Source organism: Myzus persicae, unplaced genomic scaffold, assembly GCF_001856785.1.
Source record: "Myzus persicae strain clone G006 unplaced genomic scaffold, MPER_G0061.0, whole genome shotgun sequence".
Taxonomy (NCBI): Eukaryota; Metazoa; Arthropoda; class Insecta; order Hemiptera; family Aphididae; genus Myzus; species Myzus persicae.
Genome location: NW_019104148.1, coordinates 79,022 through 104,345, shown reverse-complemented (window position 1 = coordinate 104,345; position 25,324 = coordinate 79,022). Strand labels below are relative to the sequence as shown.

Genomic DNA, 25,324 nt, shown 5'->3' with positions numbered 1-25,324 from the left:
ATTTTTACAAATCAGTAAGAATTGATAAATTAGAATTTAACAATGTTTATGAGCTTAGATCTAACTATATTTTTACAACAGTAATAGGTATGTACAATTAAGATTTAATTAAGAACTAATAAATGGGAAAATAATAATACAATAGACAATTAACATAGGAGGTCATGTGGACGTCCACGCTTGAGACGGCGTATTGGAGGAGGGACACTTAGGTTGTAGTATTTAGCGCTGCTAGCAGACTGTAAGTGGTTGAAGAAGTTGATTGTTAGTTTCTTTATATAATCAGTTATAGACGGTAGTTGGAAGTCTGTGTGCAGTGCAGCATTACGTATGAACCATGGGGCGTTAGATATTGTCCTGAGGACTTTAGATTGAAATATTTGTATCTTGTGTATATGGGTCTTAGCACAATTTCCCCACACAGGGACTGCATATAAAAGTAGTGGTCGTAAAATTTGTTTGTATAGCAAAATGGAACATTTCCAGCTTAGCGATGATTGTCGGTTTAACAATGGATAAAGTATCTTTAGTCTCTGATAGCCTTGTTGAAGTTTAGAGGTGATGTGTGGGTTCCAAGTTAGTTTCCTGTCTAATATTACGCCAAGATATTTTATGCTAGGTGACCAGGGAATGTTATTGCCGTACAGTTTTAAATTTCCGGGAGTTTTGGGGCGACGATTAGTGAAAAGGACTGCTGTGCTTTTTTGAGGGTTCAGTTTTATTTTCCATTTATCTCCCCATTTTTGGATGTCATTCAGGTGGTCTTGGATATTTTTTGTCACTGTTTCAACGTCTGTAGAGCTTGAATATATTGCGCTGTCGTCGGCATAAAGTGCTATTTCCGTATTAATCGATGTAGGAAAGTCCGAAACATATAGGTTAAAAAGTAACGGAGAAATTTTTGAACCTTGAGGTACACCTGCATTTATAATTTTTATTTGTGAAGTAGTATCGTTAATTTTGACTTTAAAACAACGAGCAGTGAGGTAGGATTTAATTAGATTGTAAATAGCATTTGGTGTGTTTAACATTTTTAGTTTATATAAGAGTCCGTCATGCCAGACCCGATCAAAAGCTTGGGCTACATCTAAAAAGGCTGCACCTGTATGTTGTTTTTTTTCGTAACCATCGCTTATATGTTCTGTTAGACGTAGGAGTTGTTGGGTAGTTGAATGATTTGATTTGAATCCGAATTGGAAATGCGGAATAGCATTTATTGCATTTAAATAATTGGTGAGCCTGGAATGTATAATTTTTTCAAAAATTTTTGAAACTGATGACAGTAAACTAATAGGTCTGTAGTTACGCGGATCAGTGTTATCTTTGCCTGGTTTTTTGACCATGATGATTGTGGCCAGTTTCCATTCCTTAGGAAAATATCCAATTTTTATTAGGGAGTTGAATAATATGGCTAAATAAGTAATTGCTTTCCTAGGAATATTTTTTAGGATATCATTAGTAATTAGATCGTGACCGGGTGATTTTCTTTTTGGTAATTTTTTTATTATATCTAAAATTTCGTTTGGACAAGAGTAAGGTAAAATATTTTGTGGAAAAATATTGGGCTCACATAGTTTTTGTTTGACCAGATTGTCTGTAGAGTTTTCAATTGCAGAATTGTTTAAAGTGAAAATATTTTCAAGAGTGTGGGCAAACAGTTCACATTTTTCCGAGTCAGTATTTTGGTAAGTACCACTCGCTTTTAAAGGGGGGATTTCATTTGAGTTTGGTTTAATTAATCTTTTAGTCGCTGCCCATAGATTTGAGTCTGCTGGGTGTATAGCAGATAAGTATTTTTGATAACTGTTAATTCTATGTTCTTCTAGTTGTCTTTTAACCTCTTTCGTTAAATAATTTAATTTTTTTCGATCAAGTGGTTGTCTGTACAATTGCCAGAGTCTTCTGGTTTGGTGTTTTGATTTGATTAATTTTACAATGTTGAGGGGAAGTTGATTAGGACTATAATTTATTACCGTATTTTTTTTTTCTGAGCATTCTTCGGCCGCTTGACATATGATTTCACGTAAATGTGTTACTGCAGTGTCTGCGCTGTTAGTATTTAATATATTTTTAGGAATAATTAGATTTGTTGTGATGTGTTGTTTGAATTGTTGCCAATCTGCTTTACCGGTGATGAGTTTGCGAGTAGGAGTTGAGAACGATAAGGACGCATCTAATGTAATTTTAACAGGTAAATGGTCCGAGTCGAGTTCGAAAAGTGGTTCTTGGTGCAAAGAAAAACGAATTGATTTTAGTATAATTACATCTAAAATATCAGGACTTCTACTTTGATCATATGGATAGTATGTGGGTGTGTCTGGAGCTGACAGTATCGCAGGATTGCTTGCAAGGTATTTATAAAGTTTACGTCCATTAGCGTTTATGGATTTACAATTCCAAGTTGTATGCTTACAATTTAGGTCACCTACTAAAATAATTTTTTGATAGCTATTTAATATTTTTTCAAAGTCGTTTATATACATTTGAAAACTAGGTGATTGATAAGCACTAATTATTGTTGTAAATGATTGGTTTATTGTAATAGATATTGCAACTGCTTCGAGAGTTTGTGTAGCAGGTAGATAAGTTAATTGATGTTTTATTTTGGATTTGATTATTATAGCAACACCACCTGAAGGTCGAACCGCTAGCCTATCTTTGCGATAGGTAGTATAACCGTTGAATTTAATTTTATCGCTAGCAATTAGATGCGTTTCACTCACACATGCAATATCAACATTATGAGCCGATAAGAAAGCTGCAAATGTGTTTCGATTTTTCTTGATTCCATTAGCGTTCCAATTTATGATAACTAGATTAAGATTATTTATAATGTTAGACGACATTTATATTATTTAATAGAGCAGGTAGATTTTCGATGACTTTTTTGATAATTTGTGAGACGAGTGTGCTGATTAAGGGCATAAGTGACTTAATAAGTTCGTTAGTGATATTTGAGTTATTTGATTCTTCATCTTGTTTAAGATTATTTTTTTTATTTTTAGTTTTGTCAGCATAAGTTGGAGTGTTGCTTGTGTTGAGATTTGTTTGGTTTAAAACTTGGTTTTGGGGATTTTCGATAACCGTATTGGTTATGGGTTGGGTATTTTTGTTATCGTGTACACAACTTTGTTGAGTAATGTGTTTAGGAGCGTTCTTTGATAGTTGGGAGGTACTTTTTTTATTTTTTATTTGCTTGTATATTTTACAACCTCTATAATTAGCAGGGTGATTTTCATTACAATTGACACATATAGGTGGACTGTTTTTATCCTTAGTGCATTCGGAGTAGTGGTGGTTTTCTAAGCATTTGACACATCTAGGGGGGAGGTTGCAGAAGTTTTTTGTGTGTTGGTAACGTTGGCAATTTTTGCATTGTGGTATGGACGAATCGCTTTTACGACTCTCGACCGAGACAACGCAATGAAGGAGGCGATCAAGTGAAAATATGTTTTTCTCGGATTTGTCTAGTAAGACAGCAACGATTGGTATGGGAGATTTGTAACGATTTTGGAGACGTGTGACCGAAGTGACGTTAAATTTTAGTTCAGTGAGGGCCGAAAAGATGGTTTCTTCGGGAATAGAAGTAGGTATATTTCTGATTATTACAGATAGGTTTCTTTCCTCAGGAAGTTGATAGGTGTGGTATTTAATGTTTTCTTCAGATAAGTATTTTGTAATTGTACGGTAGTCGAATACCGTTGATAAATTCAACTTTAAGAAAATATTTTTGTTGTTTATGTTAAAATTGTCTACTATCATAGGTGTGATCTTGTTTATGAACTCAATATAGTCGACGATATCATAAATATATAGTGGGGGAATTTTTTGAACTATTTGAATTACCTCTACAGCATCCATGTCAGTTTTCTCCGAGTTGTCATCATTTGTATTGTCAAGATTTGCGAGAGGAGTGTATTTATTTTTGTGCGCATGCCGCGGAGAAAGAGCCTCGCTGCTAGAACGTTTATTACCCGAGTATTGGGAAGTATTGGCTTTTACCATATTTGCACCATGCACTGAACTATTGATTTAGAAACACGCGCGACGGTAGATAAGCGAGCGAAATACGTAAACACAACCGGTTGCGATGTACGCCGCGCGAAGACGATACTCTTAATGTTAATCACATAAATTACATTAGATTTCCAATAAATACGTATGACTCCTTGAAGAGGACGCCACACTCACATGTGTTGTTTCTGTCATACAAACGTACCTAGTACGACATACGAAATTTGTATTCAGCAGTTTCAATATGTAATAACTATAAATAACCTTATTAGTTATTAGTAAATATTAATAGATAGAATTAAGATATTATCAAACTTAAAAGTAAGATCATTATCTGTACTTTCTCGAAGGTTTTTTATATTTTAATTTTCAAGCGGGATAATAATTATGACTTATGAGTAAGTAAAATATTACAAAAATTATCATAACTCGCCAAATAATTACAATACCGTAAAAACATGAGAAAACACGGATTTCAGACTTAACATTTTAGTTTAATAATAGGTCAATTCACTATATTATTAAAACTTACTTATACACTGCAATTGGCACAGCTAAAAGTCTGAAAACAAATTTTCTATGTTGTGTGTTTTCGTAAGACGAAGACAACACTAATTGCGGGTGCCACACCTAAACAGATTTAGTTATAGAGTGATTATTGTTGTGACCATTGGGCATATAAAAACATATATTTTATTTAACATGTCGAATTCAAATACTAAATTTTTTTAAATGTTTTCGTTTATTAACTAATTAGTGATACTGTGATAATATATATTTAACAAAAATAATTAATAATTATTTATTAACCGATACATTTGCCAAATTTAGAGCCAAAAATTATAAAAATTTTGGATATATTTACACCGCATGTTATAATACTATTTGTATTACCTACTTTAAGAAACTAACTGAATCTATATAGAATACACCTGTTGCTAAAATTTAAACAACAATAAGCTACAAAAGGACTAAAGAAAATAAAAATCAACTATATATTTACTGGGGCAGATGGCTTCTAACAATCGCATATTTGTTTTAAGCAATGGTAAAAAATTTGCAAATTAATATTCATTCATAAAACAGAGCCAAATTTGTAGTTGTATTACTATTTAGGTATTTTTGCTTATTGAGACATATTTGGGTTTACATTTTCCTTTTTTTTTTTTTACTATTTTTGCATGTTTTCGTTTACAAAACGTTTATAAAAACGATAGTCTTATATCTTATGTTCTATAATTTATAGTTCTTATATTTTTGATTATGTTAAAGCCTCCACGCACTACTGCTGTGATGGTAGGTCAAATGAGTATTTAAGTATACACTGTACACAAGTACCTAATTAGATATTTTCCATGACTTATTTTACATAATTATTATTTAAAATTGTATTTATTTTTAATATTTTTTTAATCAAACCGATTAACAGCAATTGTTTAGTGCATATTTTGAGTTTAATATATTTAAGTACAAGCACTTGCATATTTTGTTTGTTTTATACATGTCCTCTCCATTAGTAATTATTAATATGTTAATAGTAAGTTAATTAAGGTAATACCTTAATAAATTAAATATGTAATATTATATTGATTTACATTTACATGACATACTTTATTTTAAAATTCAGGTTTGGCGTTTAAAGCAGTGTCCCCTGATGGAGATTTAATAGGCGTCGTCCTAAATAATCTGACGTGCCGAGTAGATGGCGAAAAAAATAACGAAAGCGAAGATGACATAAAAGATGACACCAAGTTTAATAATATTACGGCATTTTTAGATAAAGTCGAGCGAGAAGCAGATGTGTTCAAAAAATATCCAAACATAGATCGTGTAATGGAAATAAAAATAATTTCGGTGGATGAATCATTTAGAGGCCAAGGAGTATGCAAAGCTCTAATTGATAAGACAATGTAAGCTTATTAATATTAGGTCATTAGGTGCATGGATATTTGGTATTACCACAGTTTTATATTAGTATATATCCATACCACCGTGGTACAATCTGTAAATTGTTTTTTAATTTCTACAATAGTAGTCATACTAAATTAGTATAAAATAGTAATTACACTACAGGTCCATCTAACATGAAACCATCTACATTAAACATTAAAACACAATTTTAATTATAATGGTTTCATTATTTTCTTAAATAGTAGATATTAATGATATTTATTAAATTTTGTTTGAATTGTCAGGGGCAAAATTTCAATTGAAAAATTGGGAGTGCTGAAACTATTTTTTTTTTAATAAGTCTTATGATCAGCATGTATGAACAACTAACACAACAAACAGCTTTGCTTCCCACACAATAATCACAATGGTTTTGTACTTCACGTATTTATTTATTATTTTAAAATAAGCACTAATTAACCAAACATATTAAATGGCGTAAAAAATTAAGGTGCTGATTTAAAAATGCTAAGCACACCCAAGCTCCTCGAATTGAGATAACATGAACAACCCTATGATCAATACATTGCATTTATTTTGAAATGAAAATTACTAATTGATAATAATGATAATAAACTATTTTTAGTTATTTATTACTTATTTTTAATATTTTAATACCGATACAAATACATCCATTCAGAAAGTATTTAAATACATTTACTCAAACACTTGACAAGAATGTTATAATATAAAAAAAAATGTTATTCCGTTAATGGTTACATAGGTAGATTTACATTCAGTCAACGTTAAGAAAGACAATAATTACTATTATTATTAATACTATAGACGTATACACTGTTTTTACAGCACCTCCATCTGACATATCTATCAGCCAGCTGTCTGATGTATTGAAATTTGTGCCTATTCACTATTAAACACTAATAAAGATAGGTATTAATTATAATCCAAAATAAAAGTATAATCTAAAATATAACCAATTTGTAACAAGTCAGCAAACTTATCGCTTCCGGAATTATTATAAAAAATGCGTTTTATTCCATGATTGGGGTAAAAAGGCGTATGCTAAATTAATTCATAAGAATATATTTTATTAAAATAACCTAAAATATAACTTGAAAACCGGTTATGATTTGATTCTATACTTCTAAATAAAATAACGGTACTTACTATTGTACTGAACGAAAGTAAATGAAAGCAAAGCTTGAGGCTTGACGTGTTGTTAATTAATATAATATATCACTAGGTAGACACTTCTTTAATACTCCAAGGTTAGGTTCATAAAACGAATAAAATTATTACTTTATCTCTCTTTGCCGCCAAAACTTCATCAACATACGTCAAGAAAATGTTTTATCACGTTTACGTTCGGCAACAAAATTATATTAACAAAAAAGTATGACCAGATGGCAAATATTAAATTATTTATACACAATATAGTTAAGTCTGCCCCATGCGCCATTATACCCCCAAGTTACTCTATGGCTATTATTATACCACGATTCATGTACCAATAAGATTTTATAAGATCATCTGGTTTTAAATTATCTGTGGATATTGGATGTACTAAAGGTATATTACACTATTAATAAGTTTTATTACTCTAAGGTATATCTTAAACCGTGGTTATAGCCATATATTATATTAATATATTATGGGTGCAAACTATATAAATATAAATGGATGTTGATACGTGGTACTTCTGACTATGTAATTAATACAAGTATCATTGTACATTTTACTTTTTAGAGAGTTAGCGTTGGAAAAAGAATGCCCCATGGTTTATGTGGAGTGCAGCAGTTATTTTTCGGCCAAAGCAGCTGAGAGACTTGGTTTCGAGTGCATATATACTTTGTACTTTCGAGACTATTTGGATGAAAATGGTGAAGTCGTTTTTAAAACTCCGCCTCCTCACGACTCTTCAAAGGTATTCATATTAAATTTATAAGATCAACACCAAATCCCATTCAAACATAGGTGAACATATTCAGCTGTATTCCAAAAATTGCCATAAATAGTATAAAATACCTAGTTTAAGCTTTTCGTGTATACTTACTGTTATTTAAAAAAAAAACTATGTACCATCTATGATCTGAATACTCAAAACTAAAATATTTATCTTTTTAACGTTTTATTATTACTTATTTTTGAAACTATTGTTATAATAATATTATTATTGTATTGTTTAAATACATCCATAAATATACCTAATATATAACCTATATTCTATGTTTGATTGTAATATATTATGTGTAGGTACTAAGTAGAACTCCTTAACTCTTATAGTATAATCAATGGGGGGGAGGGGGGATATTTTCATTTTTCCATTTTTGTTTCACTATCTGATTAATGATAATTGATAAAGTATTGTTTGTGACATGATTTCTTTCATATATATTGGGCATGTAAAAATTATATTTATGAATTATAATATATAGATAGTTAAAACTTAATCTAACAATTAAAAACAAATAATTTGTCACCATTAATTTAAAAATTTTATGTTATTTATAAAATGAAATGTTTCAAGCTTCTATAAAATAAATATGATAGATTTTAATACAAAAACGACCAAATTATTTTTTTTATTTTGAGAACTCGAGTACCTATAAAAATGTTAAATATTATTATATAATTATTAATCGTTAAAGTTTTGACAAATATAATTTCTGAAACAAATATTGAACTAATCACCAGGTGTAAATAAACAAGTAAACAACCAAAAATAATGATAAAAAAAAGTTAGTTTTTATTATTAACAACTTGTTACAATACCAATAATATACTTTACTCATTAATCATTTAATACCAGTCGGTTCCAGTTATTAAATATTAATTATTATATCTGTTAACAGCTGCAGTCAGCATCATAAAATAAAAAAATTGTGTTATTTTATATTACATAACGATAATGATAATTGCTCCTACTTCCACCCCCCTGCGGATGCCCTTGAGTATAATATAAAAGCTCTTATTGTATTATACTATTATATAGTACCTATAATAAATAATATATACATACAGCTAATTTAGGCTAAGTTTATACAATACCATGATACCTTTGCATACCTTAATTTGATTAAAATACTTAAGTGCTGTCCTCCACAAATCCTAATCCCTCTGAATAATTTTAAGTACACTACCTAGGTCCTAGGTACTCCTATTTATGTAGTACCTATGTTATAATATATAAATAAATGGAAATCATATGATTGCTTATATGAAAATGTTTATATACTTGTACTTACCGTATAATCAAAATATTTCCCTAAGACAATATTGTATTAATAAAAACTGCGTCAATATGAATATTATTTCATTTTTAACGTACTTTCAAGCGCTAGTACATAAAGTATTCCAATAGATTGGGAGGATCTTTTTTTAATTCTATCTCGTCCAAAAGCAGTAATATAGCCCAGGAGATATATCAACACACTCTTTACTTTCCCGCCAAGTAAAAAAGTTGAAAACCTCAACATCATAAATGGTGCTAAACACCGATTATTCTATTTTCAAATTTCTCGAACGATCTAGGTTCCGTTTTTTAGAGTGGGAATTTGGTTTATTTGCAGCTAAATGAACTCCCGTCTTCCCGATGACCCGATCATACACGTATTATATAAATATATAATTAATATGTTTAGCTATATAGGAAACACAAAACAATATGCTAGCCACTAGGTATTGCCTATTGCCACTATTGGATATATTTTCAGATTACAAAATAAATGAGAAATGTCTAATTACTAATTAGTGCTTTCCGTACGACCATTCATACTCATTACTCATTAGTCATTAGTCATTCTCTAACATTTTCAAGACTAAGGGTTACGTGCTCAGGGATATAAACGTACAGTACCGATGTCATTATCTAAGTATCTAACCCTAATAATATAAATACTAAATGGTAATCGTTAAAAAACTAATATTATTATTAGCGATTACATTTTTTGTTTAAATCAATTGAATTATTGTTATTGGCCTATATTGTAAATTAGAATATTATCGCTGTAAGTCGTAAGATGTGTTTATTATTAATTAATTGAGAAACTCTCAAATATTATATCTAATGTATTAGAAATTTAAAAAAAATTACTCCAATGTACCTTATGGATAATGCATACTCCTTTAAAAAATATAAGCTCTGTACATTAGTGAATTTAAGTGTTCAAATTAAGTCATCAAATCCATAAGAGGTACCTCGTACAAAATATATCATTAACATATTTACGAAATTGTTGTTTTTATTAACCTAACAATGGTAAATAATTTTGCAGTTTGCAATATAAAATGTATTTATAATTTTGTGGTTAAAATTTCAAAAAACTAAATATATAATTTGGGTGGGCTTCGACCGCTTGTGTACTGTACACATATAATTAGGAGAGGAGCCCGTGGGCATTTTCCCACTAAACGACCGTTAAATCCACCACTGGCTCAGTGTCTTCTTGGGACGACTTTTTATAAGCACTCACAAGTCACAACAGTACTACCTACTTACTGGTTATACCGAACGTCAAGAAACTTTCACTTATGAACTCATATTTTTATTTATCAACGCTATCTACTAGCTTCTTTTAAAACTAAATGAGTATAATAGTTTCATCACTAGGTAGTGCTATAAATATCCTTTATTTTAAAAATCAAATATAATACCAAAGTATAAAATTTAATTATAAAAATGTCGTTCGTACCTATATTATAATAATTTAAAAGTGATATTCTACTAGATATTTTTACTCTACAACTTACAAGGAAAATTAAGGAATCATATATATTTTTGAGTATTGTGCAGAGAAAAAATATCAAGTAAAATGTTACATTTTGTTAAAAATTGAATTGAATTGTTTTATTTTATTTGTATTATTGTTGATTTACGTTTCTATGGCAATAAAACATATATTTGACGGTATTATTTGTTAGTAAATGTTAGGGAGTATTACGCAATTATGTTGAATGTCGATATGAAGAAATAAAAACTAGTGTCATAAATCATAATATTACTATATTATGATTTATGACACTCTTAAGTTTTAATAATATTATTCTGTTTATTATAATACATTAATACGACAATATTATATTCTAGTAGTATAGTATAATTCCTAAACCTATTTTATGACATGTTCAAAATATTCAAAAGTAATAAAAACGATCCAATAGGCAAACAATAATAAAATTAAACAAATTGTTGTTCGCAAACGTAGATATTTTATATTCACATAAATATATAAATGATAACAATCAACATTAATTTATCGCGATTGCTGGATGGTATAACAGTGACACAGTGACGATACCAACAAATGTTATCATTCTTTTTAGATGCCTCTTTTATCGTTTAAATTTTAAATACACATCCAGATGACATTATACTCATATTCTACAGTCAGATTTGACTGACAAAAAATTCAAAAAGCCACTCCGACTATTTATTTTACCAGAGTCTTACTTGACAGTTGCAATTTACACACATCCACTTATAATATACTTTATATACACCTACAAGCGTTTAGGATGGAATCCAGGAAGGGTAAAATAGCCCTGAGACGCACCATACACATATAACATATAATTCCTCATTATTTTTAAAAGGAAATCATAATTTTGTTTGTTCACCTATTATATTAAAAGTATAGTAGGTATTATGAATTATGATACCTACTTTTTTTATTATTACTATGGAGAACCCTCAGCAACATAGGCCATTGGGTGTGGGGTGGTACGGTAGGGAGTTTTTTATATAGGTCTAGTAGGTTTGTATATTGGTAGAATTATACAACAATTAGAGTTCCTGTATGTGTGGCAGGGATGTGTTGCTAAAAACCCGGGTAGTCACCCATCCGGGAACTAGCAACGTGGGCCAGTACATATACTCAGAGTGTTCACTGTCTCCTCACATAGACAGTACGATCGACTTTCACCAAGCTACATTTATATTGTATTATTGGTAACACAATTTGTTAATGATTTTTTAACAATAAAGTTAGTGATGGATTTGATATTTAATAATACTTATATAATAGGTATTTAAAAATGTACAAGATAATTATTGTCTATTTGTGGTGGTTAGTTCCATTCAAAGAATGCCCCCCTGTGTTCAAATATTCACTTTGGATGATCCATTTTTACACGCGTTACATAAACACACGATAAATTCTAAAAAAAAAACGGTCGTAGAGACTAAACGCGTACCTACCGTGTGTATGAACCACACTCTATTATTCCTATACGACGAACTTATGAGTTGCGAATGGTAACTATTTAGCTTAGGTGACTAATATAGTAATTATATGTGTCTATAATTATAGCTAGGTTAGACGTTTATGCCGGATCGCATGAACAATCATTATACACATATTATTATATAAATATATATAATGGATCAATAGTGAGCTAATGATCCCTTAAGAGCATGATGATTTAGTCGCCCGTGATTGGTCATTGCATTATATTGAACCATTAAATTAATCATTTTTTACTGCAACCCGCTGCTTAAGCGTCTAATTGTCGCTATTAAAGCGCCACTCGACGCGCTTATCTGTCGGTAAATTGGCAACGCATTTTGTCATTCTTGAGGCTCGTAGTACGAAAAGGTTCATTTCACTCGAATTTTGTCACACTGTACACTACTAAAATATTAAACACGCACTCACAGGCGTCTTGAAGACGGTTCGATCGAGAATCTGATGGCGTCTGAAAACGTCACGATGGACGCAGAAAAAAGTAAAAACTCGCCATACTATATAGGTATACAGCACTACATCGTTTGTTTGTCATATTATATTATTCATAAGCCATTTAGATTTGTTTTTTGTGTACGCGCACCTACTAGACGTTTTTTGACCAATGAATAATAAATATTATGATGTAAATTATTGTAGCTTCGTATTATTCGTATATACGTAGGTCTACTAGTATATTATACAGTATAGATAGGTATACCGAAATAACTGCAGTTTTGAGGCACGAGTGCAAAAATATTTTGAGGCCTTTGCCCCGTAGACATCATAGGTTCAAGAGTAACAGGACCTAAATCTTTATTCCTCAAATATTATTCGGTATCGATTTTATTTTCATTAGGTGTTTTAATAATATTTATTCGGTTATTCCCTACAGGTTGTAGCAACAGTTCATATTTATTTTATCGTTTATTAATATACACTTAACGGTCATAAGGCGTTGTAAGTTATTCATTTGATATAAGACACTCATTATTTCAGAAAACACTTATGTTTTTGAAAATACTTCTGTTACGTAATTTTAAGTCTTCAAAACAATATCTTTTATTATGTCTTATCGTTATCATTTCTTAAGTTTTTCTTTTGAATGACAAAATAGATTGTTAATTTCCTAGCTATTCCGAAGCAGAATATTATTCGGAGTATTTCGATCTTTAAAATTACAATTTCAGACAAGTATAGTGTTTATTAAAGTTATATGTTGTAACTTACAACTTTAAATAGTTATGCAAATTCGATTTTTCGCATATTAAGGTACTCCAAGAAACATGATACATACATGAATAAAGAATTAAATGTCATGCATGTTGTCATCAAAAAATTAAATATTTATAACGAAACAAATAACTTGTTCAACCCTTACAGGTAGCTGCAGGGTACCTCACATATAAATTGTATTTTGGCTCAAAGAACCTCTCAAGAAGGGATTTAACTGACTTAAGCCCCTCCTAAATGGTTGGCTAACCATTAACATGCGAAAGACTCATATACACCAATATTTCGGTAATTTGAAACATATTACCTATATGTTTATACCTGTTGTTACGGAAACTGGGATAGGGTTTTACAGTTTGTTCTCTATTATTATCATCGCGACGTCGTTCGTCGCTCGTCGACACCACGGTTATCTACTAGATAACCGTGGTCGAAACTATGTAGCCATGTAGGCATATAAAATATTAAGACTAAACCTGAATAACGTCTTGCAATTACATTTTATCGATGAAATTTTGCTTATCGCAACCCTCCGATATTGTTGTATTTACCAAATATTCAACTTACATCTTATTACCATAGACTTAAAGAAATTCACGGAAGCAATGCGAAAGCAGTCCCCGCGGCGCCGTCGGTTCAAACAGGGAAAAAAAAGACTTAAAGAAATAGACGGAACATTAGGCCCGAGGACTGGGAGGCGTGGTCGTGCCAAACGGATTAAGAGAGATAGCATGAGTTTTATCATAATAGTGAGAGAAATGTCCTCTGCTCCGAGGATAGCCAATACACAGCTTTAATAGTGCCCGATCACGAAAACAATTGCACGCGTTATCATACCTAATGTTCCGACTATTTCTATAAGTCTATGCTTATTACTAATGTACTATGATAACACCGCTACTAAATCAAAACTTCATGTACAAAAATAATATCAAGTGCGAAAAATAATTTCAATGTATAGTTAATTTCATAAACAAGTGAGTAAAAGATAGTGCACAAGTGTGCTTTCGGATTTCAGTACATATTTGAAAAAAAATACTATTACTATTTAAAAATTTTTGTTTTTATCCCCCCCCCCCCAAAAAAAAAAAATAAAAAAATAAAAAATATTAGAAGAGCTCTTGTTTGGCTCATGTAAATAATTCCTTACGTTTTGTACCCACGATTTTAGTACAATGTTGCCAGATTTCCATAAGGTTAAGTAGGTTAAGTAGGTTCAAGTAAGTACTTGAATATTTGACTTAATTATAACGTTTTACATCCGTTTTGGCGTCTTGCGTTTAGGTAACTATTACGTAATTCGTAGTGAGGGTCCAAAGAGACGATCGGATTTTGCCGGCCGGTCGCCGCGCCCGTGTTCCTTTAAGCGCAGTGTGTCCGAGCCGGCACCCGATGTACTGAGTGAACTGGCCGACTCACATGGCAGATCACACAATCAACGAATAAAATGATTATTTAATTCATACAAATATAATAAAATATTTGTCAAGTATTCGTAACAAGTACCAAGGTATCAAATTATAATTATTTTTAAACAATTTTATGAATACCGATTTTTTTATACAATTCATACAATTGATGAATTGACACATTTTTAATTTTTTAACTTTTTTGTATAACGTTGTTATTGAAAAAAATTAAACGAATTTACAATAATAAATAATAAATGGCAACATTTCACAGAAAATCGTATGTAATCGTGTTGTATTTGGGGTCATTTTGACAAACCATTGTTCGATCAAAATCGTACGGAATCGTGTTCCCAAAAAGGTAAAACGTACAAAATCGTGCTTTACCACATGTAAATAGAATATAATAGAATGTTTTTTGTTTATTTATATAGGGACATAAGGTTGCCATTGGTAACATATTATATTACTATTATGATTAGTAGAAATATTATAATATAAACCTACATTTTTTTATTGCCATTTGTGACAAATACATTAAAAAAAAAACAATTTTTTGGCACTGCCAACACCAGGTTGCCTTGTGTTACTGATAATAAAATATTTATTATTATAATTTTCGCTATAGTTCATTCGCTCACATGGTTTTTGAATATCACACCCAACTATAAGTCATCTTTGAATTCCTCATTTATCAACACACATTAAGTACTGGAAATTATTTTAAATGCCACCTAAATAATCGAAAAATGGTAGATAAGCCAGATATGTACTGCAACTGTTAGAGTGTTAGCCTGTAAGCTGAAATATCTGAAGAGCGAAACGCAAGCCTGGAAACTGGCTGGATTAAATATTTAAAGACTCTATTTCAAGAGCTGTTGGTAACCAATGGCAACCTTACACATATGATGTTCGTTTATCAGAAGCTAATACTCAAAAACTACTGGACCATTTTCAATAAAAGTTGTATCAATAGATTCTTAGATAATCGGAAGACGTTTATATCTTATTTTATTAAACCGTACAAGTAGCTAAAGAGCAGCTCATACATAACATTTTTCTCAACTCTCAGCAAAAAAAATATTTTCTTTGTTTATTTATTGGGTAGCCTATTGGTTAGTTATTATATTACTATTACAATAATTAATATAAATATGACTTTAGGGGAATTTGTTGAACAAATATATATATATATATATATATCAAAAAAAACCAAATCTTTGCACTAGCAATGCCAGGCGAGAAAGCAAAAATGTAATGTCATCATATGAACTGAGATACTCTAAACCAATAAATACATTTATAGATACCTTCCTATATCTAGGTAAATTTTATGTTTTTTCAGGGGCGAAGTCAGGTTATACAGCTAAAAATGGATGTTGGTTTATCTGAAGAAAATAGACTCCTAGGTCCTTCAGGTCAAAAACTACCGGACTATTTTCAATAAATAAAGGAATAATAGATTCCTTGAGACTATTTGACGATATTTAATGCATATGTTTTCAACCCCTTCATTAAACGGAAAAAAAAGACCCCTACATTTAGCTAAAGGAAAGCTCATGCATCAGCTTTTTTTCTGCTCACGAAAGAAGAACATTTTTTGTTTGTTTATTCAAATGATCGCCATTGCTTACATATTATATTACCTACTATTATAATTAGTAGAAATATAATGGTATATACATTTTTTTACAAATATATATGTATTTTAAACAAATCGTTGGCACGGGCGTCAGACAGCGGGATAGCTAGTAAATATAATATAGGTGAACTAATAATATACGACTCTACGAATGTATACCTACCACACTCAAAAAGCAGTCCGAAGGTGGATTTTGGTGACAGAACAACATCGTTTAAAATCCCTGTTCAGTAACAAATCACGTATTGTATGGCGTTTTCCGTCCCACGTTTTTCTTGTTTATCTTTATTTTAAGTACTTACTATCGGTTAACACCCACTCACAGTAACATCAACGTATTGTATATGACATTTTTGGGGGACTATTAAATATGTCTACAATTACTAATATAGTTCTATTTAATATGTAAAACATTTTTCACAAGAATCTACCATATAACTATACCTATTTTGTTTTGTATTTAAAAAATGATTTACCCGTTCTCAGAAGATATATGTGCATATACATATACATATAGAACATAAAAGATTATCTTCTAAGACCATGGGCTGTATCAAGCGGTTAGCTGCAGTTTATGATCATGGCATTATATCGATAGTATTATCACAATGAATGTTCTATGACATCGAAGTATGACTTTTTAGACTAAGTTTTTAGTAAGTCCATGAACGATGAACCACTGAGCTGCAGGGAGTGAACAAAAATTGAAAATAAACTGTGTAGGCACATAGTATATATAGCATTTGAGATTTGGGAGAGGGGTGCTGAAGCCCTGTACTGAGTGTACTATAATAATATTGAATAAGCTTAAAAAAAAATTAGGAAATGTTAGCTTAACCCCTAAAGCATCCCCTATTTGTGCCTATGACTTTTTACATCAATATGAGTATAGAGTACGGACGCATGACATTATATTGTATTAAGCGTAAGATATAATATAATATGTATGGTTATATTATATGCAATATATGAATAGTGTTGGCAGTATGGTAAATATCATACTTTTAGTTTATTTATTAGGTCAATGATGTAACTAAGCTGAGACAACAAAAAGAAAACAATGTATATTTAAGTATTAATTCATGGATATTGTAGTAGTGTCAATTTGACAATATAGGTATATAAAAACTAGATGTATGAGGTAAATAAGCAAAATGTAAAATAAAAATTAGACTATTAAGTATTAACGACACCAATGAAACGGAGAATGCGTCGACAGCCGTTATGTCTGACTGTTGATGAACTGTTTTTAGGAATTTAATAAAAGCGTTTGTCAAAACTTTTGTATATCAACTCTTGCAACTTAAGTTGTTTGTATACCTACTCGTACAATACATATTTAATGTTTACTTATTTTATTTAATAATCATCCCAGACAGCAAAATAATATTAATTCAACATGAAAATAATATTTTAAAATTAATATCAATATTCCATTAACGTTTCATCATAGGTAGTAAAAAATTATTAAATGTTTATATAACATTCTGTTATGATTTTTTGGCCACAAAATTAATATTACTGAAACATTAGTGCCATAATTACATAACGTTACTTTAAAATTATTTTAAAGATTGAAATACCTATATAATATTTTCATAACATTTCAATAATTCTACTTTTATAATGTTTTTTTTAAAACTTTTATTGAACATAAATTAATATTTTGATTCTGACGAATTATACATTCATTGCACGGCCATTTATTATAAATAATAATACATAGTTATAAATACATAATGGTATAATTAATGTCTACTAGTTATCCTCTTGAGTAGGTATTTATTAAATACAATATAAGGAAAAAAAAATTAATACAATTTAAACATAAGAATTAGAATAAAGCATAAACAACTGTTGTTTTATTCCAGTATAGTTGATTTCTCTTCAACTTTTTTTAACCTGAAAGGAGCATCAGAAAGCCAAGTACCTAAAGGTATTTCAATTTCTTTTTCTGTTGTATGTGTGTACTTCAAATGTGTTCTTAATACATCTGAAAATAACACAATAAAATTAATATTTTCAGTTTTCACAGCAATTATTATGATAAGTGGATATAATTATTATTTGTATCTTTGTTCAGTCATTAACATGTTTTTAAATTTATTTTTCAATATTGATAATATTTGTATATGGTACTGAAAATTGTATTTGAGAACAAACTAGATATTAATGTACGTCAACTATAAAATTAAAATGTCTTATTTAGATTAAATACTATACATTTTATCATATATATATATGTTACTCGAGGAGTTATTGGTATAATCATTTAATTATTATTAATGAATTATTATATGTATAATATATTAAAATACATTTATTTACATTACCTATTTTTCTAAAATATTAGTTAATTCTTTTATTTTTAATTTCATATTTTTGTAATGTGTACGATACCTACATACCATAGGGTTATAATCATAGTCCTTGGTGTATGCATTTGAAGCTTGCTGTAATTACGAGACCGCGTAACTATATATTGATAATAATTAATATATATCTATACAGCGGGTTTGTAGCCGACCATGGTATATTCGGTTATAGCCTATTAGCCTATGCCCTGCACATAATATATGGTATGAAATGCGAATAAGGTGCGGCCAAAAAGAGACAACAAAATCCAGCACAGTCGGTCAATGCGAATAGATACAAATATTAAACTATAATAAAAGCACAAAATAGGTATTATTGTACACGACAATAAATATTGTTACTAGTACTTACTACTAATAATACCTACCTAGCTATCTAATAACTTGTTTTTAAGATTTCAGATTTGGATTCTAAATTAACGTATTGGTTTTGTAAATGTGCTTTTTTTTTAAATTTATTTTCAAGCATATTATAGGTACCTAAATATATCATCAAATATCCTTAGAAATCTATAGGTGTCTCAGAATCATTTTCGCGTGGGATCATTTATAATTTAATTCAAATTTAACTTAACAAGCATCCATTAAAGATTAAACCATTAAAAGTGATCTACTCAATGACGAGGTAGGTGCACTCAAAATCCACTATACAGCAGTGACTTTCCCTGATTTTTTTAATTACATATTATTATACTTGAATTTTGAAAGATACTTCATTCTTGTTAATGTAAGTATTTTTTTGGTTTGATTGTACAGAAAATTAAAAATATTGTAATACAAAAATCTGAAATAGGTTGCCAAATAATGAGATTAATTTTTGTTGATATTTTAAAACTGAAATTATTCAAGTCCATTTATATTTAAAACAGAGTTGTTAGTTTTTAAAATATAACTTTAATACCTTTAGATGTGAGGCGGGAAACTAATATAACATAAACGGTTGCGGACGCGCCGGAATTTGTTCGAGGACAAACATATGTTGAGACATCCTGCTTAGAAATAGAATAACATATATAATAGTCAATGAATTATAAAATTCACTAATAATAAAGGTGATTCAAACTTAACAGGGCTGAAACGAATTTATCTTAGCATGCGTGTACAACAGTCAACAGATAGCTGTAATAAAAGCCTACTGCAGGATAGGACCTACTACCATAGGATTGGTGGTGGCTTAAAAATCTTTTATAATCATTTTGATGGTGAGTGGAAACTGAAGTGGAATCCACTTGATTAACAGGATATAGCCATATTATAAGTACCACGCGTGACATTGACATAAATTATTTAATTTTAAAAACGATCATATTGATGAGATGTATCACATACAGCCATATAGATGTAGGTACTTGGGGCGTTATAGGCTTCTGTCTTACTAGTGCCACTGAAGTAAAAATCAATTAGGTAATGATTTGTTTTAAATTTATGTTTACACAGTAAAACTTTGTTAAGATGGAAACCCCGACAGTACGGACAATTTCTAGATCCTAATTATATCCCAAAATTCGAAAGACGGAAAAATTGGTCGGTCCTATAAGCGATTCCGTCTTAGCGAGGTCTTACTATACTATGTTTTCCGTGAATAAGTCCTGTCATAATATTATGGTATTAATTAGGTTATGAAAAATTACCCTTTAATTAAGAAAGGTACTACCTATATATGATACTAAGATACTTTCAATCAACGTATATACATAGTTATATCAAACCAGAAATGTACAAATTGTTTTTATTAAAAAAAAGCATTTTTGAAACGAAATCAAGTACAACTACAAATAACGCAGTATTTACTACAGACTTTATTTTATTATTCTACAGAACTTTATTTAGAATACTAAATTTTGTTTTCATTCCTTCCATAACTTCCGAGTGATACCGCTGCTAAACGTGATAGGACTTTCGTGATTGTAATTTTTGTTAATGGACAATAATTATACTGGACAACGAGCTTAGATGAGACATATACTCACAAAGAGATAGAATTTAGGAAAAAATAATATTTAAGGTATTTTAGGTATTATTCTGTAGAAGTAGGAGTGTAGGACAGATAGTAAAATAAAATTGTAGTAAATACGACTTTATTTGTAGTTATAGGTACTCCTCAATTTCTTTCCAAAAATGATAATTTTATAAAAACAATTTGTACAATTCTGGTTTGATTATGTAAGACAATTGTGTTAGTCGGTAAAAAGTTGAAAAGTTTTGAAGGTACATCAGCAAATGTGAGGTAAGTTCCGTTTTGTTTAAAAAAAGTTGAATTTCTCATTAAAAAGTTAGACCCATACTTTAAAATATATTTCAATAACTTAAGGTGCCTATATACTATCACATGAGTACATGACGCTGGCTGGTCACTTCTTCACACAACACATTGTATACCTTGAGAGTTGAGAGCTTAATACTATAGACATATAAATTATTTAGGAACTGGGTAAGCTTTGTAGAAATCAGTGTTCTCGCTTGTAAACTTGCGCGTAAGACGCACTTTAGTAGAATGCTTTAAGGTATAAATATATAATAGACATTTAATCGATTATAAATGGTTAGATTTTTATTCAATCCGGCCACGAAGTTAATCGTTTATTTATAAATGAAAATAATTCTTTGTTAGGAATTAGCTATTTACTCGTGAATTATTTATGCACCACCCTTAAATGTCAAGAATTCAAAAATAATTCAATATTTAAATGTGCATTTAATAGTTTATCTATTATCTATATGCAAACGATACGATACCCCTTTCTAAAAGTCAAATTTAAAGGGTATGTATGGGTAGTAAATATACTACTATAGTAATAATACTATTCTCTCTCTATGCAGGTATAGTATAATATCCGTTATACATATAGAATCATATGAGCATTATAATAATTCTTATTTATATAGTTTTACATTATAAACGTTACTAACAAAATATTTTAAATCGTTTGCCCATATGGTCGTATACGAATTAAGTATTTACTAACACTGGAGTCTGAAATAATACTCGTAAGTCGTGATCGCTCCACAAATAGAAATAGAAGAGGATCAACAGCCATTGCCTTATACATTCGAAACATTGCAGTTTTAAAATTACAAGAAACTATTTTTTTTTATTTTATTCGAAATAGGTATTTATAAAGTCAGGACTTACAAATGTTTAAAAAAAATAGGTAGATAGTATAGGTAGGTACACAAACACAAGTGAGGCTATATTATATAATATACTAAGACAATAATTTTGTTATAATTTAATTTAGTATATGTATATATATATGATGTGTGTGCGTGTGTGTGATTTGCAGATTTATGGTTAGTATTGATAAACCAATTATAAACATGTTTAAATAAATACAGCTTTAAAATAACTTTGCCTGTAAGATATCTACTCGTATTTAAAAAAAAATGTGAAATATGCATAAATATATAAAACTATAGCCAATATATTATTATTACTCGTTAGTTTTAATTATTCTGTACTACACACTTAAGTATAATTTATCATTTATGGATAGAATAATATGCGCTATTAGTATTTGTGTTATTATTAGAAACAAAATGATTCTGTAAATAAACCATTCACCCTATTTTAATTAATCTCTCTTTTCCTGGATGTACGACAGTACAAGATCACACATATTAGGATTCTAAGTATACAGACATGAGGATTTCCGTATTTATTAATATTTGAATATGATTTAGATATTGTATTCATTCATTCATTGTTTTAATTATACAATTATTACAATAAGTAAAAAAAGTTGATAATAAATAAAATAAACATATCTTTTGAGGATGTAAATATTTATGGATTAAAATATTATGAGCTAAAAATGAATTGAACGAATTTACGATGCGTAATAATTGTTGTGAGCATTCGTGAATTGTATTAAAAATATCTACTTAATTTGCTTATAAATATGAAATTGGTATGTTGATAGAAACAAGGACTCGAATTTTGGATACAAGGGTATGCATTTGCATCCAATTGATCTTAATATTATATGTGTAGCATTTATGTACCTAAACCTATTCCTTTTCATATTTTGTATTAACGAAAAACGGTCAATTATTATTATTATTATTATTAAATAATTGAATTTAATGTTTTTTACAGTAAGACTTGGTTAACTAGAAATCGAAAGAACCAGTGAACAAAATACAAATCCAAATTATACAAGGATAATATAATAATAGAAAAGGGGCTATGGACAATGTCGAGGTATAGACGATTTTGAGTTATAAAAGTTCGTGCTAACCAAGTTTGACTGTATTATAAATTTATTATGAATAAGTAGGTATACAATAATTCATATTTATTTTCTTTGTGAGTAAATTTTATGACATTATAATCTGACTAAAAACTATTATATACTAATTACGCAAATATAGATTATTATTTAGTAGGTATAGTAATAGTGTGTGTTAAAATAGGGATAAATTCTTCATTGCGTGCAGACACCCAACTGCAATATTTGTGGCGCCAAGCACACACGGAACGTCGTCTCTCGTGATACTCTGCCCAATGCAAATTGTTATTTTAAGTATTTTTCGTTGTATTACATGTATACTATATAATACTATAGTAACTGAAAAAGTATAATATACGTTATTATTTTACAATTATATCTCTTTTTTTAGAAATATAAGATTATTTTGAGCTGCATATTTAAACATTAAAATTTATATTTACACAATTTAATCTAATATACATTAAACCGTCAACATAAATATTATAAACATAATTTATTGTATAATAAACTAGAGTATGATGAAATATGTATATATATAATAATACAGGTACATCTTATGGTGTCTGGATTATATTTTGTTACGTTGAAAATGGAAACAATAGACTATGTGACACCATTAAGCTATATCCCGTGAAAACATCCAAATAAAGTATTTTCCTTGTGGTATAATAAAGAATACATAACACAATAAATTGAATATTAACAGTGTATTCAACAGAAAATAATACAAGTATTCCCTATAAAATACCCTATACGTCCCTCTAGTAAATATTAAATTGTTCTCTATTATATGTTGATCATATCTGTTATAATTTTGTTCAATTCCTATTTCCTAAAAATGTGTTAGTATTTTAAAATTATCATACATTTTGTGATAGTCTTTTGAAAAATAAGTATTAATGTTACTATGCTATGTTAAGAATTAATAGGCATACAAATAAGATACATGATTAAGTAAGTAAAGTCAGTGTTTTAATTCAATATGTAATGAATTCATTTATATTTAATTGCTTTTGGAGAGGAATCTTATTTTCAATAATTGGTTTTATAAATTTACCTATAGAATGATTTCCATACATAAGATTCTTCGTCGTAGTAAAAGAGATTATTGAAAAAACATAATAATTATTACTTAAGAGTACCTACATAATTTTGTTTCTAAAATTTAATACACATAGGTTATATGTCACAACTCATATGTGTAATCACTAATCAGTAATGTGATAAATTACGGTTTTTTAGGGAAAATCAATTATTGTTGGTAAAAAAGGAAACTGTTCAACTTTTAGTATTGTATACCTACCTATATTAAATTGAATTCGTTGTACACTTATATAAACCTATATGCAGGTCACTTACTACGGGTATCCGATTATAGGAACATAATGTTATTAATTACTGCATTAGTGTATGATATGACAAAAAACTGAACAATAAATATCATCCATAATTATTATTATTTATTAATAATACATTTTCGAGGGTCATCTCATATTTTATTTTGTCTTTTTATAATACTCTAGGAAAACATATACGCAGCAGCAAGTGGTCACAGTGTTCATGGATCAATAGTATGCGCCAAAGGGAGTAGAGTGAGGGGACGGTACATTCCGCCCTTTTATGCGCGAGCTCCTTTCTCGTACACACAATCGCAGCACACAGCAAGCCTTTTGGAAATTATTCGACCAAATAACACGTTCAGTATGACCAACATGAAAGCTGTAAATGCATATAGTAAAAATATGTATTATGTACCTATAGGTATTAGGCAAATATACTTTAGAAATATCGAAAACAATGTTGAAATTGACAATTGCATTGATGATGAGTTCTACTAAAATAAAGTTTCATCAAATACCGGTATATCTTTGGCACTATAGAACAGTTGAAATCCTTAATGAACCATTTTGATTGTCAAGAATGTTTGTTATTTCTCGCGTCTCCACTAATTCGGTCGGCAAAAGAGTGAAGACATAATGATATCGTTGTTAAACTATGCCGACAATCGGGACAAAAAAACAAAACTCATCTATGAGTAATAACAACCAGGCAATTACTAGGATAAGTGTTAAAAAATTAACAACTTTGTATACTAATATACAATAGATCATATTAGTATATTTATTGAACGAAGCCGTACAACGAAAACGAATGTGACGCGTACGATAATTACCGTACATACGCGACACTGTTGCAGCTCCGTGCATTTGCGGCGCCAAGCGGTCACGATCCCTACGGCGGCGGGCGACCGTTTCACGGTGGTTGCTACTTGCTCAGCGCTCAGTGC

The 25,324-nt window shown here is 29.7% G+C and overlaps 1 protein-coding gene across 6 annotated transcripts in view; it reads left to right on the top strand.

Annotated features, from left to right (window-relative positions):
* LOC111039267 (dopamine N-acetyltransferase-like) overlaps positions 1–8,049 on the top strand; it is an 18,421-nt gene extending 10,372 nt beyond the window's left edge. For all 6 annotated transcript variants that reach the window (XM_022322689.1, XM_022322692.1, XM_022322691.1 and 3 more), the window contains 2 exons: positions 5,642–5,924; positions 7,672–8,049. In XM_022322689.1, coding sequence (XP_022178381.1) covers positions 5,642–5,924; positions 7,672–7,870 — 482 coding nt within the window. In that variant the 3' untranslated portion in view covers positions 7,871–8,049. The remainder of the gene's footprint in view (positions 1–5,641; positions 5,925–7,671) is intronic.
* The last annotated feature ends 17,275 nt before the right edge of the window (positions 8,050–25,324 follow it).